Raw genomic sequence first — 17,359 nt, forward strand, 5'->3', positions numbered from 1 at the left:
GATAAAATCCCCCTTCTTTTTGATTAGGCTGGAAAGTATACCACAATCAAACACCAGTGAACACGCTTTCCTCAGAAATGTTTCCCATATTCCACATTTTGCAAACCACGACCCCCTCGGGCCCTCGGTGCCCCCTCAGCACCGGCCGTGCCCACACGGGACCTCCCGCGGCGGGCGGCGCTCTCTGCGCGCTCCGTGCCGGCGGGGCCGCTCTAGCCGCGCTCTATGGCGCCGGTGCCGCTCCGTCCGCGCTCCATGGCGACCGCGCCGCTGTATCCCCGCTCCGTGGCGATGGTGCCGCTCCGCCCGCGCCGCCCGCCCGGCCCCGGCCGCCTGTAGCCGCCCTTGTTCCCGCTGTCCCCGCAGCCCCGGGCCGCCGTGCCCCCGCCGTGCCCGGCCGCCCGCCCGTCTCTATGCCCCCGCGCGCTGCTGGCGGGGCGGGCGGGATGTGGCGGCTGCTGCTGGGCCGGGGCCGCTGCGCGCCCACCCCCGCCCGCCCCGCCTGTGCCCCCGGGCTGGGCGGCGGCCGCGGCCACAGCCCCGAGCGGTGAGTGCGGCTCGGGTGTCCCCCGTCCCGGGGCCGGCGCCGCGGCCCGGCCTCACGGGGCCCCGTGTGTGTGGTTGTTGCAGGGCGCCCGCGTGTCAGGATGGCCCGGAGCGAGGAGGACGGCGGCAGCCGCTGCCCGGCCTGGTGCCGCGCTACTCCGTGCGGGAGGCCGTCACCTGGGTGAGGAGCGGCGCCGGGGACACCTCGCGGGGGTCCCCGAACAGAGCCGGGGACCAGGGGCCGGATGGGAGCGGGAAGAGGGAGCGGGGCTGCTCTCGCTGACTGTGTCCGCCTCTCCGCAGGGAGCCGTGGGCGCGCTGCTGCTGCAGCTGCTCCGGCAGATCGCGTGGCTCAGGTCGCTGCCGGACGCCAGGACAGAGCGAAGGCCTCCCTGGCTCTCCTCGCTGCCCGCCCAGCCCACAGGTCAGCGGCTGTGGCCTGGGCAGGGCGGTGCGGGGCTGCCGGGTGGGATTCCTGCCTGTGGTGTGTTAACTGAGCCTGGAAGAGAGCTGGGAGAGGCTGAGAGCCGCTCTCGGGCCCTGGGAAGGGTGTCAGGACAATCTCTGCTTTTAAACGGCTTGGTGCAATCCCACTTTGTGTGCCCTTACCTTTGTTTTCCGTTCTGAATTCTGCTGCACGAACTTTCCTTCTGCTTGTCCGTGGGACACTGGGTATGTCCACAGACTGCCCTTGTCCCCCGAAGCAGACAGAGTTTTTGTGCTCTGTATTACAGTGGTGACTGAAGCATCAACCAGCTGTCCCAGTGAGCAGCTGGGCTCCCAGTTCCTGCAGAAAGCAAGTCCAGAGGCTGTACCAGAGAATTCATCCTCAGGCATCCCCTCAGGGGAAGGAGAGAGCCAGCCCTGGGCAGAAGCAGGTATGTGCCATGTGCTGCGGGGCAGGATACTTGTGGCAGAAGGACTTGGGAGCTCCCCCAAGGCAGGCTCAGGGCCAGGGAGTGTGTAGCCATTTATTGACACTTGAGGAGGCAGGTCAGAGTGGAAAGGCAGAATTTCAGAGAGATGAATTGGGAGTCAGAGACAGGAGGAAAAAACCTCCTGAAGGCAGAGACAAGGCTGTGCTGTAACTGCAGGTGACAACGGCTTTCCCAACCCTGCTCTGCCTTAGCAGACTGATTACAGCATCCAGTCCTGCTCTTTTATTGTGGGCAGGTGTTTGCAGCCAGAAGGATTCAGGAGGATGCTGCACCACTGATCTGGGACACTGGTGTACATGGTGTGAAACTAAAGGAATTATTCTCTTCCTGCAAGATGAGGATGCATTGCTGAGCTCTTATGCCATAGATAAGACAGTGGAAGGAGGTATCAAAGACATTATTAAAATGAGTTTTATAAAAATAGAAAGATAGACTCCCAACAAAATTGAAGTCTCACCCAGGAAAGCGTGTCCTACATAGGGAATTTAAAGTCAAACCAAGGAGGATCAGATGAGGCCCACAACTCACTAGATATAGAAACACTGATAATGGCCCCAGGAAAGTTGTTGGAAGCCTGCTGGAACAGGTGGCAAGGGGACAGCATTCAGTAGTGGTGTAGAGAGGCACACGAGGAAACCAGTCACAGATGTTGGCTAAATCATAGGATCACAGGCTGGGCTGGGTTGGAAAGGACCTGAAAGCTCATCTTGTCCCCTGCCATGGGCAGGGACACCTCCCACTGTCCCAGGCTGCTCCCAGCCCTAATGTCCAGCCTGGCCTTGGACACTGCCAGGGATCCAGGGGCAGCCACAGCTTCTCTGGGCACCCTGTGCCAGAGCCTGCCCACCCTCCCAGGGAGGAATTTAAATAAATAAAGGTGCTGCATAAAAGGTCAAAGCTGTTCCCCATTTTTTTGCTTTCTTTCAGAATTTTGGCTTCCTTCTGTGCTGATTTCAGCCATGCCCATCACTGCTTATCAAACCATCTCCTGCCAGAGGTTACCATTCCCATCAGTTGGCAAATGGAGCATTTTGTTTCCATGTCTCCTAATTAACTCCAGGAAAACAGCCAGGTTAATTTACCTAAACTGCCAATCAGGCTGTTTAACCCATCTGCTTTAGCCTGGAGCGCATTAAGAAGCACTCCAGCACTGGCAGGTGACTGGACACGGACCTCTGGGAGGAGTGGTGGGAAGAAGTGGAGACAGCAATGCCTCCACTTGGCACAGCTGAACATCCTGGAGTGAATGTGTGTCTGACAAACAGCTCCCAGTGAGAGTCAACAGGAAGAGCTTTTAGGCAAACTGATAAATTGAACAGTGACAAGTCTCTAAGGCCACGTGGTCTTTGTTCAGATGTTCTTCAGAAGCTGGGAAGTCACTGAGCCTCCAAGGATGATCTGTAATCCCAATGCTCAAACCTGCTCTGTGACCAGGGGAATGAGCACTGACAGATTGCACAGCTTGGCTTTTAAAAAGGGGTGGGTGGGTGTTTGTTTGAGGCACAGAACTGCAAAAAAGGTGATTCTGATTTGATAGAAACTCTGCAACAGGATAGAGATGTCAGATGCTGGGATGAGTGGGCTGGATCAAAGGTCTTGGAAGGATTTAGGAAGCCATTTCTCAGGCCAGCTTGCTCCCGTGCAGAGACTTGAGAGAGTTGTAAATCTATTAAGACTTCTTTGGAGAAGTCAACTGGCATGTGGAGCAAGATAATCCAGCTTTTAGCTTTCTGAAAATCATCCAGACAGGACCTAAACCAAAGCTATCTAAAGAATTAAAGCTGATGTGGGGGAACATGGAGGGGTTACCCTTGGGCTGGTAACTCCTTAAAGCACAGGAAAGTTTCCACAGTGGAGAGCCATTACTGCAGGATTCCCTTGTCCTTTGTTAAACCTCTTCTGTTCAGCACAGTCAGCAGTGATTTGGAAAAAAGAGGTGACGAGTGAGGCAAGAGAAGCAGCAAATGGTACAAAATTATTCAGGACAGTCAAATCCGAAAGTCACAGGCAAGAACTGCACAAGAGCTAAAGCCAGGGTAATCCCCAGGTGGGTAAAGCGAGTGTACACAAGGGAGTGTGGCTGTAAATACACATGCAGAATGAGCAGTGTCAAATTAATAATTGTCTTGCAGAGGGAACATTTAAAGTCACTGTGGATGTGCTTTTGATAAGGTTAAGTCAGTGCTCGGCAGCAGTGAGGCCAATTAAATGTTAATTATGGTGAAGGAAGGAACTGAGGACACGGCAGTGCCGAGGGTTCGTGTGAGTCTGGGATGCAGCCACGTCTTCAACACTTAAGGAAAAGACAGTGTCTGAAAAATAGGGACAAAACTGCAGAGAAAAGATGACAAGGAGACAATTACATCCAAACAGAGACTTGACTCTTCAGCTTAAGAAAAAGAAGTGGCAGAGAATGTGCTGGTGCTCTGTGAAACTAAAAGTGTTGAGAGAAACGGAATGGGGACCATCTCTTTCATAATCCTCATATTAAGAGGCAGCACAGAAGGGTCAGGTAGCAAGTTTGGAAAAAAGCAAAAGGCATTTTGTGTTTGGCCAGTGCCCAGGGAAATTGTGGAACTCGCTGCTACAGGCCAGAAGTACAAGTGGGTTCCAGGAAGTGATTAAAGTAAAATTACACATTGAAATTAGACTTAATTGGTCCAGCCAAGCCTCCTGCTCAGATCACAGAACAGCTGATTGCTGGAAAGTTCTGCCAGGGAGAGCGTGACTTTATAATCCCTGCTCCTCACCCTTCTGCCCAAGCATCTCCAACTGTCACTTGTCAGAGATAATATATGTCAGAAATAATTTGATTTTGCTCCATACATAAGTCCTCGGGTTACATTCCACATTATGCTGTGCATCCATTTTGTGGGAATTTGTGGAGAAAAGTCAGGGGGAAGAGATTTGGTAATTTGCACTGAAGAGCCTGACAAAATGCAGGGTTTTGTCATGTGAGAAGTCCTGGGAACCTTTCCGTGGAAAGTGAAGCTTGATGATCCCATTCTTTCACTACATTTTGCTTTCCACGGAAGAACCTGCCTGAGGTACAGGGTTTTTCTTTTTTTCCTGGTGTTTAGCCACTAAAGGAGGGCGAGGCTGGCAAAATGAGGATGCAGCAGGAAGCTGGGGAGAGCAGAAGGAAGGGAAGGACAGACGCCTGGCAGATGATGCAGGGGAATCTGGTAGCAAAGTCTTGCCATGAGAGAGCAGCCCTGGGAGTGGAGCAGAATGTACCTTCCCTGCTCCAGTTTGCTGCTGCCAGCAATGGCAAGGGATCTTCTGGAGAGAATTCCATGTCCTTACCCTTTCTCTGGGTGTTCAGCTCGTTGCCAGACTTGCTGGTGCTGGTCTCCCTGTACAGTGACAATCTGCTGTTGCTGTGGCAAAGATCTGTGTGATGGATCCCAACATCCCAGCTTTCCACAGGAGCCATTCCAATTTTAACTGAGCACAATAGGATAAAAATCTATTCCTTTGTTTAAAAGGAAAACGTCAGGAAATTAACCTAAAACTTGCCTTAAATAGCATTCTGGATATTGCTACCAGCAAGTCCTCAGCTCTGTGTTCACATCTTATTTTTTTCCGTGCAATTCCTGCCTCACTCAGAGGCATTTTGCTGGAAGTTAAAGGCACAGAGTGAGCAAGCAGGTGATTACAGCCAGTCTCAGTGTTACAGCAGCTGAATGATGCCCTGGGGACTTGTATTTTACCCCTGGCAGAACTGTAAAATTCGTTATTTCAATTCTGAGATCACAAACATTGCAAAAGTGTGTTTTCATTTCAAAGCACAATGAAACCAATTGGAAACAGTGAAATTTTCCATGAGGCAGAAATGCTGGATTTTGGCCAGCTCTTGTTGTGACTTCATTCTTGTGGATGTTTTGGGATGAGCAATCTAGGCTGTCTATGAGAAGATTATTAATTCCTCATTTGGAGCTAGCTGTGAGCAACACTTGATTAGTCCAGGATGAACAGTGGGGAAAGACAGAAATATTTATTAACTGCTGAAGATGTGAGCATTGGGCATCCAGAACGCTGAAAGCTGCAGGATTGCATGGAAAAAGGGATGGGCAGTCACGTTGCATCATAGCTTGGGTTTGAAGAAGTAGAAATAAAGTTGCACAGACAATTCCAGCTGTGTTATTCCATCTTTTAAACATAACCTGAAGAATAATTTAGCTTGCCCAGCCTCAAAGGTGATTCTGAGGGAATTCAGGTCTCCCAGAGCAGCTGGGGCTGCCCTGGATCCCTGGGAATGTCCAAGGACAGGTTGGACATTGAGGCTTGGAGCAGCCTGGGACAGCGGGAGGTGTCCCTGCCATGGCAGGGGTGGGACTGGGTGAGCTTTAAGGTCCCTTCCAGCCCAGACCATTCTGGGACTCTCTGATCCTTCAGGAGCTGGGGCCGGGTGTCGGGATCAGTTGGTCCCTGGGTTTTCTTCCAGACCTTCTCTGGGATTGGTAACCCTAATGTGGGGAGATTGGAGTGAGGAGGGGTTTCCAGTGCTAGAGGGGCACAAGGTGCTTCTGCAGGCTGGCAGAATTCAGAATTAGTGGCTGTTTATTTTTCATGGTTCAGTGGTTTGTCCAAATTACAACATTTTCACAGTAAACGAGGAGTCTCTGATTTAGGAGTAGACATCTGTGCAAAATGTACAGTTTCTTGAAAGTGTGCATTTACTAATGCTGTTTAAACAAGTAGTGGGAGAATTCTTAATACAGACCATTTTTTCCGTGGGATTTGCAGTTGTATGTGTGGCAAAAACCCAAATTACATCACGAGGGAGATACATGATAGAGCCTTACAGTGAGAAATATCAGATAATTTGACGCCTGCTCTGCAAAGAAATGGAAAGCACAACTAATAAATTCACAGATTATACTACTTTTGGTGGAATGATGCATAGAAATCATGTTTGCCATAGTGATCTTGCTCGTTGGGTGAGTGGGGCCTGTTCAGATAACACACATTTGCATTCAGCCGGGGGGAATTGTTTGTCTGGGAATAATGAGGCTGCAGCTGGCACACAGGGCACAGCTCCTGCACGCTGTGCCACAGTCAGGCACTGCAAGGAGCACTCCTGCCTGGTGCACACCTCATTGCTGCTGCTCGTGGGGCCAAACAGTGCCAGGAATCAAGGAATCAGGCCCTAAAAGGACATTTTTTTTTGCTTGTGTTGGCTCCCACACAGCTTGAGAGGGAGGGCACAGCTACTCCTGGTGTGAGCAGCTCTGGCTCACAGTGATCCAGGCTCCAGCACCTGGAGTTAAATGTCCCGTGGGATCCAGCTGCTTGTGGTGATCCAGGTTAAAAATACTTGGCCTCAGGCTGTCTGTCCTCCTCGTGGAGGTCATTGTCCTCGTAGAGTGGCTGGAGTAAGTGCCACTGTAACCACTGCCAGCAGGGTTCTGCTCTGAGCAGGGTGCCTTAGCTTGTGCTGTAGCTGCTCTGTCAGATAATTCTGATTGGAACTGGTCACACAGTGCTGAACTGGCTGTCCCAGTGTACCTGAGAGGGCAGGGATGAGCTGGGGGAGCAGAGGGGGCTGATAACCTAAGCCTGCATCTGATGCAGCCTGATAGCAGGGCTGATCATCCCCTGGCAGAAGCAGAGCTGTACCCTGCAAGGAAATTACCTGGAGAAGGAGCTAAGGAGGCAGCATCTCAGCTGAGGGCGGGTGTGATGCCCTGGGCAAGCTGGGAGCTGCAGCACAATTCTGATCCAGGCAAACTGGGCATGAGGAGGCAATGTCACCCTTCCTGTGACACTGCTGAGAGGGGCTGCCCCTCAGGAACAGTGTTGGGAATTCAGGAACAGTAGCAAAAAGTCGTAAAATTAACCAAGGCTGGCAGAAAAGTGCTGCAGTTGAAAGACATGAATGGTGCAGTCTTTTTAGAATCACAGACAGGAATCAAGAGGGGCTGATTAGTCGTGTCAGGACTTTCAAAAGCAGGAATTGGCTTTTTAGTAAAGAAGAAAAAAACTAGAAGAGCCAGTGCCTGTGAGCAGAAACCCAGAGTAGAAGTGCTTTAATTTGAAATGAAACACAGGGGTTTAAAGCAGTGATTATGAGTTACTGGAACACACATTTAGGAGAAGCAGGCAATTCTCTGCTTTCGGTGTCTTCAGATCAAAACCAGGGGCCTTTCTGGAGGAGCTGGCCCCACAGGGCTGGATTCCTGGGGCACGTGCTTGCTCTTGCTCCAAAGGTCAGATTAGTTGGGATTCCTTCTGTTCCTGATGACCCTGGCTGGACGGGAGATCAGCCCTTCAGGAAAGAGCTGTGGAATAGAGAAGGTGGGAAGAGGCAAAGATGCAGCATTGCTTAACCTTGCTTTTTTGTTGGGTTTTTTGTTAATGCAGGAGAGTTCCAAATCCCTGTGAGCTCCAGGGTGGGGCCAGTTCTCCACAGTGCAAAGGTATGGTTTGATTTTCTACCCTTTGTGTCTGCACCTTCCCTTCAGGAGCTCATCCCAGAGCTGCTCCAAGCACAGCCTGAGCAACACTCACACACAAGACTGGAAAAAAAAAAAGGGAGATGAGATATACTGGCATCTGCTTTAGAGCAGAATTCCAGGATTTACAAACTGACATCCCCATCCTTTCAGGTAACAGTGTAACAGGGCTGCTGGCAGGGAAGTGCTGAAAGAAGATGGGGAAAAACACCAAACCAAGCAACCAAATAAAAAAACAAATTCAGCAGCACCAGTGTGCTCCTGTGTATTTGCATTTTGATGCAATCTTTCACTAGGTGATTACATGCTGTTGCTATTTTGGTGTTTACCAGACAACCCATGACTGGGGAAGGTGGTGTCACTCCTCCAAACGCTGCGAATCAGGGCTGGCTCTTGTCTGTTAAAGAGGGAAGCACTTGGGGCTTGAAGAGAGTGCATCAGCTCGAGAGTCACAAGGCCATAAATTATATTATTGTTCTTGTTGTGATTAAACCTGCCAATTCTTTCCAATTCACATCTTAGATGCAGATAATTCCCTTTTTAAAAAATCAGTTGGCTGAGCAATTGCTCAAGGACACTGTGAGCAGAGAGGAGGCAAATTCAGTTTTTAGCAGCGCGAGTTCCTGCAAAGGGCACCAGGGAGGCATTTGCTTGATCTGCTGGGGGGGCTCAGCGTGGATCTCCCCATCCTGGGAGGTGTCAGTTGTGCAGGGCTGTAGGAAGAGCCTGGAGCTGGGTCCTAGGTCATGGAGCAGCTCAAGGAGGGGCCTTGGTCCCAAGTCTTGGCCTCTTGGGAGTAGCCCCGAGCTCAGCAGTGGAGCTGGGTGTGCCAAGGGGCATTTTCCCAACTTGCCCGTGTGCACTGAGCTCTGCTGCCGCTCGATGGCACTCGGGGTGTGCAGCTGGGCTGGGCTGGGCTGGGCTGAGCCCCTCTGTTCATCACGAGGAGGAAAGGAACTGTCTGTGCCCTGCAGGGTTTCAGCAGCCCTGGGCAGAGCTCAGTCCAGCTGAGGTGTGAGCTCAGCCGGAACTGGGTAAAGCACATGCAAAGGTATGAGGGTGTTTTGTGCTGTGGGCATGATGTGGGACAGGGAACAAGGGGCAGTGTTATTTTTGGAGGGGGGAGTTATCTTAGAATCATGGAATATCCTGATTTGTAAGGGTTCCACAAGGATTATCAGTCCCAGCCCTGCACAGACACCCCAGCAACCCCACCCTGTGCACCCCTGGGAGCTCTGGCAGCCTCGGGGCCGTGCCCATTCCCTGGGGAGCCTGGGCAGTGCCCGGCACCCTCTGGGGAAGAACCTTTCCCTGCTCTCCAGCCTGAGCCTGCCCTGGCCCAGCTCCAGCCGCTCCCTGGGTGCTGTCCCTGGCCCAGGAGCAGAGCTCGGAGCTGTCCCTGAGCTGCCCTGGGCAGGAGCTGCAGACTGCTCTGAGTAATACCAGGTATTTGCTGAATTCTGAAAGGTCTGATGATGCCTGAGAGGCTGCACCAAGCTCCCTGGCCAGCCCAGTGTCCGTACAGCTTCCCCAGCGAGGTGGCTGTGTAGGACAGGGAGGTTTTTGTGTGGACACATCACCCTCCTGGTGACTGTACCACAATACAAACAGGTCTCACTGCTTGGTTTCCAAGCAAGAATCTCCTCTAGGATTGATATAACTTAGCTGTCTTTAATAGCTTTTTTCTTTGACTCCTCAGGGTGACCCAGCTCAGCGAGGGCATTTAGAGGAAGCCGCTTTCCAATTGCAGCAGATTTTCCGAATTGATATTTCCATTGCATTGAATATCCTCGGTAATGGGAAGTTGGTTTTGTTTTGCCCTTAAACCACAGGTTTCTCATTTTGGAGGACCTCCAAATGGTTGCAGGTCTTGTGCGAAGGCAGGGATGGCAAATACCCAAGCTGAAGCCTCCTTTCAGCAATTTTAACTGTGCTTGGAGAGATTTATTGCCCTTTGTCCCATCGTGCCACCTGATTTACCTCAGCATATTTCAATCCAGGCTTGCTTGAAGCCTGCACTGTTGTCCTGACATCTGTAGTTGGAAATTAAGCCATCTCTGTCTTTTTTGCAACATAAGATGTCATATCCTTGTATCCTTCTTTTATTGTCTGAGCTCACAGCTTTCCTGGCAAGCTGAAAAAGCAATTGCAGGATTGCAACTCTAAGAAAAGCAGAAGGAAGATGCAATGATCTAAGAAAAGTCCCTGCCCTATATACACCACTAGTTGCAGCACTGAAAAGCAAGTTGTTTCTGTGTGAGCCATACGCTGTGTTAGCCTGTGATCCCTCTCTGCCACAAGCCTAGAAAAATCCCTAAAATGCAGTGTTGCCATTTTTCTTATGGAAACCGTGGAGTGAGGGTTGGTGAGCCAGCTGGAAGTGGCCCAGAGCGCTTGGCGTGAGCCAAGGAAGGCCCAGTGGCTGTGGGGGAGATTGCTGCATTGGAGGCTGGGTTGTGGCCCTGTGCTTTTCCCTGTTTTCCCTGGGTTTAGGCTGTGTTTTCCTCAGGGATCGAGAGCATGAGGGCGGGGCACTGCCGGGTGGCCTTCACCTGCTTCAAGCTGGCGGCGGATCGGGGCTACAGCAAAGCCCAGTTCAACGTGGGGCTGTGCTACGAGCACGGCAGGGGCACGGAGAAGGACTTGGAAAAGGTACCCAGGGCCTGCGGGGTTGGGTGTGGGCAGCACACACCAGGAGAGGGCTCTGTGCTGGGTGCTTGTTCCTTTTACATGGGTGGGAAAGTCATGGAATATCCTGAGCTGAAGGGAGCCCACAGGGATCATCCAGCCCAGCTCCTGGCCCTGCACAGGCACCCCAACAACCCCACCCTGGGCACCCCTGGCAGCGCTGTCCGAATGCTCCTGGAGCTCTGGCAGCCTCAGGGCCGGGACCATTCCCCGGGGAGCCTGGGCAGTGCCCCTGTTCTGAAGACTGGGTAGAAAATGCTGGAAATAATAAAAATTGCAGCTTTGCAGAGCTGCTTTCAGTGTCACCAGTCCCCTCAGAGAGGTGCTCTGAGTTCCCCTTTCCCACAGCCTCTGAGCGTTCTCCAGGTGCACAGGCTGTGCTACCAGCACCCAGCGGGGTTCCAAGGAGAAACCTGTCATGTTGCTGTATTTAAGACACCACTGCACATCCCAGGGCTTCTCAGATCTCCGGTTTGGCTCCTGTAACTCCAGCCTGCCACCTAGTGCAAGCTGGCCAGCAGCTGCTGGAGCTGGGAAGGGCAGCAAAGGTAGCTTGGTTTGAGTCATTGTTGGCCCAGTGCCCCCCCCTTCAGCTCGGGGAGTTTGAGTGGAGCAGGCAGGGTGGTTCCAGGGCTCTGGGGTGGTCACAGTCCGCTGTCTCACCTAACCCACCTGATATTCTGATTGTGGGAGGGCTCTGGGGAGGGATGCAGCTTGTGATGGGTCTAGACAGAGAGGTGAAGCTTGAAGGGAGCCATGTCATGTTCAGGGCAGGCATTACCTGGGTTTCTCTTTCTCAGGCAGGTTTTTATTACTGCCAGGCAGCCAGCAGCTGTCACCCCATGGCCCAGTACCGCTACGCCAGGTACCTGCTCCAGCACGGCCCTGGCAGCCACTGGGACGGGCATCACAAGGCTGTGACACTCCTGGAGCAAGCAGCAGTGGCTGGCGTTACAGAGGTTGGTGCCCACAGCAGGGCAGGGCAGAGGAGAGAGCCAGCAGAGAGCCCTGACTGATGGGCTGGAGCCACATCCCAGAAAGCAGCGTCGGTGGCACTGCAAGGAAAAGCTTTCCGATGTATTTATCCCTGCTCACAGCAGGGGGGTTGGAACTAGAGGATCCTTAAGGTCCATTCTGACCCAAGCCATTGTCTGATTCTCTGTTTGTATTCCTGGCAGTGTCTGGGAGACAGCCCTGCCTGCACACGGGAGCCACTGTGCCACACTGTTGTTAATGTGGCTCTTGCATTAAACTTGTGGCTTAGGAGAGCTGACCTGTGGTTGAAAACACAGCTCAGTTTTCATCTCCTCTCAATTCCGAGAGTGCAGGTCGCTGTGCTGGAGGAAATTCCAGTGCTTGAAGCAAGAACAGATCCTCATCTTGTATCTGTGACTTTCTGAGATGACTCATCTGTGCAGATCTGTGTATCCTGCCCTCTTTCCTTCTCCAGGAGATGCATTTAGGTGTGTGCCATCTTGTCCTGGGAATGCCAGGCTGGCAGTGCCTGTGCCTCCTGGAGCACACTGCCCCAGTGGTGCATCTGCTGGATCTTAGGGACAGGTCATGAGTGGGAGCCATTCCCTGGCTCTGAGTCCCACAGGGAAGTTTGAAATGATACTCTGGGTCTCAAATGTGATTTCTTTGTGTTTACCATGTCCTGCTGATTTTTCCTAGGGCAGCCCTGCTTCTCCCAGCAGCCCCTGCACAGGCAGGGTCCTTACCACACTGCCACAGTAACCCCAGCATTTGAGCAGCTTGCAAAATGAGTAAAAGAACTGAGTAATTAAAATCCTGGCTGATCTGGACCGTGTGGTTTTGTTGCAGGCACAGGCTTATCTTGGAGTGTTCTACATGAGGGGGCTGCAACCGCAGGAGAAGAAAGGTCTGAAGTACCTGCTGCTGGCAGCAAACAGTGGTGTGAGTAATCCCTCTGCCAGGGATTGTCCTCAGACTGGGATCTGCAGGTGGAGGATTTCAGGGTTTCTTGGAAATGGGAGCAAGTGGCAGGATTTTACTGCACAGTGGGAAAGGACAGGGTGGCCTTGGTGCCTCTTGGAGAGGAGACAGGCCCTGGGCACAGACCCTACAGAACACAGAGGCAGAGGCAGCCCTGTTGGGCTGGAGGAGTTCCTACAGCACCAGGGCCTGTATCCAGCTTCCAGAATTGTACAGGTTTCCCATTATGGAGCATCAACACCCTCTTCAGTCAAAATCTTTCACTACTGCCTCACTTCGAGAACTTTGTTGTGTCTGTCTCAAATCTATGCTTCAGAATTGGCCCATTGTTTCTTTCCTTCTGTAGAGAGGATGAAAAGACTATTTCTGGATTTATTTTTTAATTCAGGCACCTTTAACATATTTAAACACTTGAATCTCCGTGCAGCCTTCCCCCATTGTTGCTGTTTCTTTTCACAGGTCATGTTAGATCCCCAAGAATCTTCTTGCTTGCACTTTCTCCAAGCGACCCAGGCTTCTCTTTCTTGAAAGGCAGTGCCACAATGTGGGCACAGCACTCTCCTGAACCCCACCAGCATTTAGAGGAGCAGAAGGGAGGATCCCATGTCTCACAGCCAGGTTTCTGCATCCCACAGTTCTGTTTCTTTCCAGCACTGCGACATTGTCCCCTTGTTTTCAGCTGCATTGTAATGGCTGGGGCTTTCTTTCTGAAGAACTTGTTCATTTTAACTTCAGTTCCCACAGCTTTTGTGCAAGGGAAAATAATGAATAGCTATTGCCTGTTCTGCTGGCTAATAGTTCTGGTCGTGGTGCCCTTTAGTGTGTCCTCTCTGAGTCATTTCTTTCTCAGGCTGCACAGTGCTGGTTTAGTTTGTCTCTCCGTGTAGTTAAGCTGTTCTACTTTGCTTGTCAGTCTTCTCTCCATTTTTCTAATTCTCCTTTGACCATTTTAAGATGCTTGGACTAAAAGTGGACTCAGGATGGATGTATGCCATGGATCTCACATAATGAGATCCTCTGCTTTGTTCTGCATTCCCTTCCAATAATTCCTAATGCTGCTTGCCCTGTGCCTGACACTGAGCGGTGATGAGCTGGTCTCAGGGAATTCTCACAGTGTGATACCCAAATTTCTGGCTATCAGCACTGCTTTGCAATTTTGCAATACTGTTTCCTTTGTCATTGTGTTGCCCACTCCTCAGTCGTGTGAGATCTTCTTTAATTAATTCTTTATAGTGAGTTTGACCATTTTGAATGGCATAACATCACTGTAAACTTTGCCACTTGGGTTTTCACCCTCTTTCCAGAATGCAGACACTGTCAGTCTGGTGGGACGGGGCCTGACTTGCCACAGCAGCTCAGATATCACAATACACAGTATTTAGTTCCAAATCTGCTAAGGGTCTCTCCTAAGATGCATCACTGGCTCCTTTTTTCCAGCCTGGAGTCAGATGTTTATGCTGAACAGTATCACACTGGGTTACCCTGTTAAATAGATGATTGTCATTTCCTGGTAATGCCTTAACAACACAAAATCTCTCAGGTAACTGCAGGTCCTCGGGTGCACCCCTGGCATGCTTTGGTCCCAGCCATGGCAGTTCTCAGACCCCAGGCATCCTTCCCCATCTCTGTTGCTCAGTGGATGCTGGCTGGGGATGCTCCAGAGCCTCAGCCTTGAGGGCAGGCTGATCCTGGGCTCCCTGGGATGTACCCATTCTCCTGGGAGAAGGGCTCCAGGGACAGGTTCACTTCCATTACCCTGGAGTTGGAATTTACATTTAGGTGGCTGAAAGAACGCTGGGTATGGACGAAGCAAGGACAGAACCGTTCAGTGCAACTCCAGAAAAAGGAAAACTGCACAAGAAGTCTTGGATTCAGCATTTCTTTGGTCGTTCCTCTCTGCTAGAGCCGAGCAGGGAACTCTGACAAGTGTTTTTCCAACACTGTGTTCTACTTTGGTTCCCACTTTTTATCCTCCCTTATTTCAGACGTGCAGCCACAGAATATAAACCCCTATTAAAGAGCTTTCTTGGAGAACTGAGCCTGACCTCCAGGTTTCCAAGGGTGTCACAGTCACTTCTGCCGTGCTAATTTGGGGATCTCCTCTCGCTGCAGTCGTGGCTCTGAGGCGCTCATCCTGTGAGAGATGGAGCTGCAGTACTCCTGATTGAACCCTATCTCTTGTCACAGCTGAAGTGCCAATCCTTCAATGTGTTTATCTCATCTCTAAAGGAGTTTATTGCTGTCATAAACTCAGACTTGCAACATTTTGCAAAGCACCCACTCACTGAGTTCTTCACTTGCCTCTACCAGCTACATCCCAGACAGGAACACTTGCAATATGTTCTTTTCTCGTGGCTTTATTAAAACTTGATACTTACTTGAGGGGTTTTTTTTCTATTTCTTTCTTCTTTCCCTTTTTTTTTTTTTTTTTTTGCAAAGCCTTGGTTAGATCATGTTTCTGGCAGTCACACTCCTCAGGTTGCTCTGCTGGCTTTGTTGCTGAAAAGGTCTGTGTGACCACGAGGCTGTGCAGTCTTTTCAATGTCTTCAGGAGCGTCATCCTGCTCTCCTGCTATCTGAGACCCTTTGCCTCCCATTGGATCTCAGAGTAAAGTGCACAGCTGACACATAAACATGTCTTGGGTTTGGATTTGGCTTCACTGCAGTGACAACCTTTGCTTTCCCCTTCATTCCCAGCAGTTACGTATGTCTGAGTGGTTCAGGTGCTTTTTCTCTAGTGCATATTTGCTTCATTTACCTCATTTCTGCTGCCTGAGATTTCTTCTGGAATAGAATGAGGTGGGGCTGAGCAGGAGAGTGCTGCACTCTTGTGTTAAAGGGCAATCTCCCAGCCCTTGGCAGCAAGTACCTCTGTGCCAGTTGTGATGTTTTTACAAGACTTGGGCTTGAACTATCTTAGGGCAGTCCCAGGGCGTGCTCGGAATTTGGGTGGGATCAGGATGTGGTGCAGTCAGGGCTGCCCAAGACACCTCAGCTCTGACCTCTGAGACAACTGGGATGCTCTGCAGAGCCAGCTGCTCCTTTGTTCCCCTGACACAGCCCTGGGTGTTGAAGGGAAATCAGTGAATTTAATTGGAGAGGGATAGGAAGGAGCAGAGTCAGAGATTGTGCTTCTCTCCAGGGGGCTGAATTACTGAAGATACAAACTGAGGGATGGAGGGGTAAACTTAAGAAGGTGACCAAGGATAGAGCAGTAAACCCTAAAGAAGGTGTTAAAGACTCTCTGTTTCCTTCCCTGTGCTGTTGTCACTTGTCCCTGTGTTGGTTGCTGTGCCAGGATGCCCAGAGCAGGTACCACGTGGGCGTTTGCTACGAGCAGGGCCTGGGAGTGCAGCAGAACCTGGCGGAAGCACTGCGGCACTACCGGCAGTCGGCAGCTGCTGGGAACAGGCAGGCCCGGGAGAGACTGCGGGCGTGGGAGCAGGAGCTGCAAGGTACCAGGGGCAGCAGGGCACCAGGGGCTGCGGGACTGCCTGGGGGAGTGACCCCGTGACAGTGGGGCCTCTATTGCCAGAGGAGGGGTTGCACAGGGCCACGGCACAAAGGAGCTCTTTGTACTGAAGGGAAGGGACCACTTCTCCTTCTTAGTTCTTTCCACTTCTTAGCAGCTCTTTCCAGTCCTGCTGAAGTGGATCAGCTGTTCCCATCGTATGGTGGGTCACAGAATCATTTCTGTTGGAAAGACCAACCGTGTCCTGGGGGGCACCAGGCCCAGCATCACCAGCCAGGCCAGGGAGGGATTGTCCTGCTCTGTTCTGCACTGGGGCAGCCTCACCTCCAGTCCTGGGAGCAGTTCTGGGCACCACAATACAAAGAAGCCGTTAGAGAAGTGTCCAAAGGAGGCCTCGAGGGTGGGGAAGGGTCTGGAGGGGAAGCCTTGTGAGGAGCAGCTGAGGGCACTTGGTTTGCTGGAGAAGAGGAGCCTGAGGGCAGAGCTCATTGTGGTCTTCAGTGTCCTCTGGAGGGGCAGCACGGGAGCAGCTCTGAGCTTTGCTCCCTGTGACCAAGGACAGGACCCGAGGGAGTGGCTGGAGCCATGTCAGGGTGGGTTTAGGTTGGATACCAGGAAAAGGTTTTTGACCCAGAGGGTGGTTGAGCAATGGAACAGGCTCCCAGGGCAGTGGTTACAGCACCAAAGCTGAGTTCAAGAAGTGTTTGGACAACGGTCTCAGGGAGGGTGGGATTGTTGGGGTGTCTGTGCAGGGCCAAGAGTTGGACTCGATGATCCTTAGGGGTCCCTTCCACCTCAGGATATTCTGTGATTCTGTGGTTGAATGATCAAGTCCATGACAGTGTCATTAATAGCTTGTTTTTCTCTACTTCCAGATGGGCACACAAAGCATCCCTTCCCTTCGGGATTAAGAGCCTCCTCCTCCAGCCCCAATTTCTGGACTATTGAGCCTGCAGGTCTCCACAGCACCCAGCCAGGACAGTGTGCCCTACCCCTGCCCCACTCGTGGAGCACAGACAGGCTGCACGTGATGCTGCTCAGCAGTGCGGGATGGAGCCGTGCCTTCGGAGCCAGGACAGTGCCAGTGGAGCTGCGGGGCTGGGAGCCCCAGCACTGCTGCCAGTAGAGCAGGCAGTAAGTGAGACAAGCAGGCAGAGGGCAAGGCAGCCTTGGTGTGGATGGCAGCAGGCTGGCAGTGAGTGGGAAGAGAAAGCTTTCTGTTCATGGAACAGGAGGCATTTTTTAAATCCCTGGGGTTTGAGAATAAACCTTGTCATGTCTGCTACACCACCAAGTCCTCC

The 17,359-nt window shown here is 51.7% G+C and overlaps 1 protein-coding gene across 1 annotated transcript; it reads left to right on the forward strand.

Annotated features, from left to right (window-relative positions):
• Positions 1-244: 244 nt before the first annotated feature.
• On the forward strand, positions 245-17,348 carry DELE1 (DAP3 binding cell death enhancer 1). Its single transcript, XM_069028655.1, has 11 exons — positions 245-547; positions 631-727; positions 850-970; positions 1,281-1,424; positions 7,851-7,906; positions 9,642-9,735; positions 10,452-10,594; positions 11,431-11,589; positions 12,455-12,547; positions 15,885-16,041; positions 16,934-17,348. Exons 1-11 carry the CDS (start codon positions 414-416, stop codon positions 17,182-17,184), a joined length of 1,449 nt encoding a protein of 482 aa, XP_068884756.1. The 5' UTR covers positions 245-413; the 3' UTR covers positions 17,185-17,348.
• The last annotated feature ends 11 nt before the right edge of the window (positions 17,349-17,359 follow it).

This window comes from Aphelocoma coerulescens, chromosome 13, assembly GCF_041296385.1.
Source record: "Aphelocoma coerulescens isolate FSJ_1873_10779 chromosome 13, UR_Acoe_1.0, whole genome shotgun sequence".
Classification (NCBI taxonomy): Eukaryota; Metazoa; Chordata; class Aves; order Passeriformes; family Corvidae; genus Aphelocoma; species Aphelocoma coerulescens.

Excerpts from the sequence above, each read along its gene's own strand:
- DELE1 (XM_069028655.1), top strand. The coding sequence starts at position 414 with ATGCCCCCGCGCGCTGCTGGCGGGGCGGGCGGGATGTGGCGGCTGCTG. Across the intron at positions 7,907-9,641 it reads CAGTTCTCCACAGTGCAAAG|GGTGACCCAGCTCAGCGAGG; the intron begins GTATGGTTTGAT and ends TTGACTCCTCAG. Across the intron at positions 10,595-11,430 it reads CGGAGAAGGACTTGGAAAAG|GCAGGTTTTTATTACTGCCA; the intron begins GTACCCAGGGCC and ends TCTCTTTCTCAG.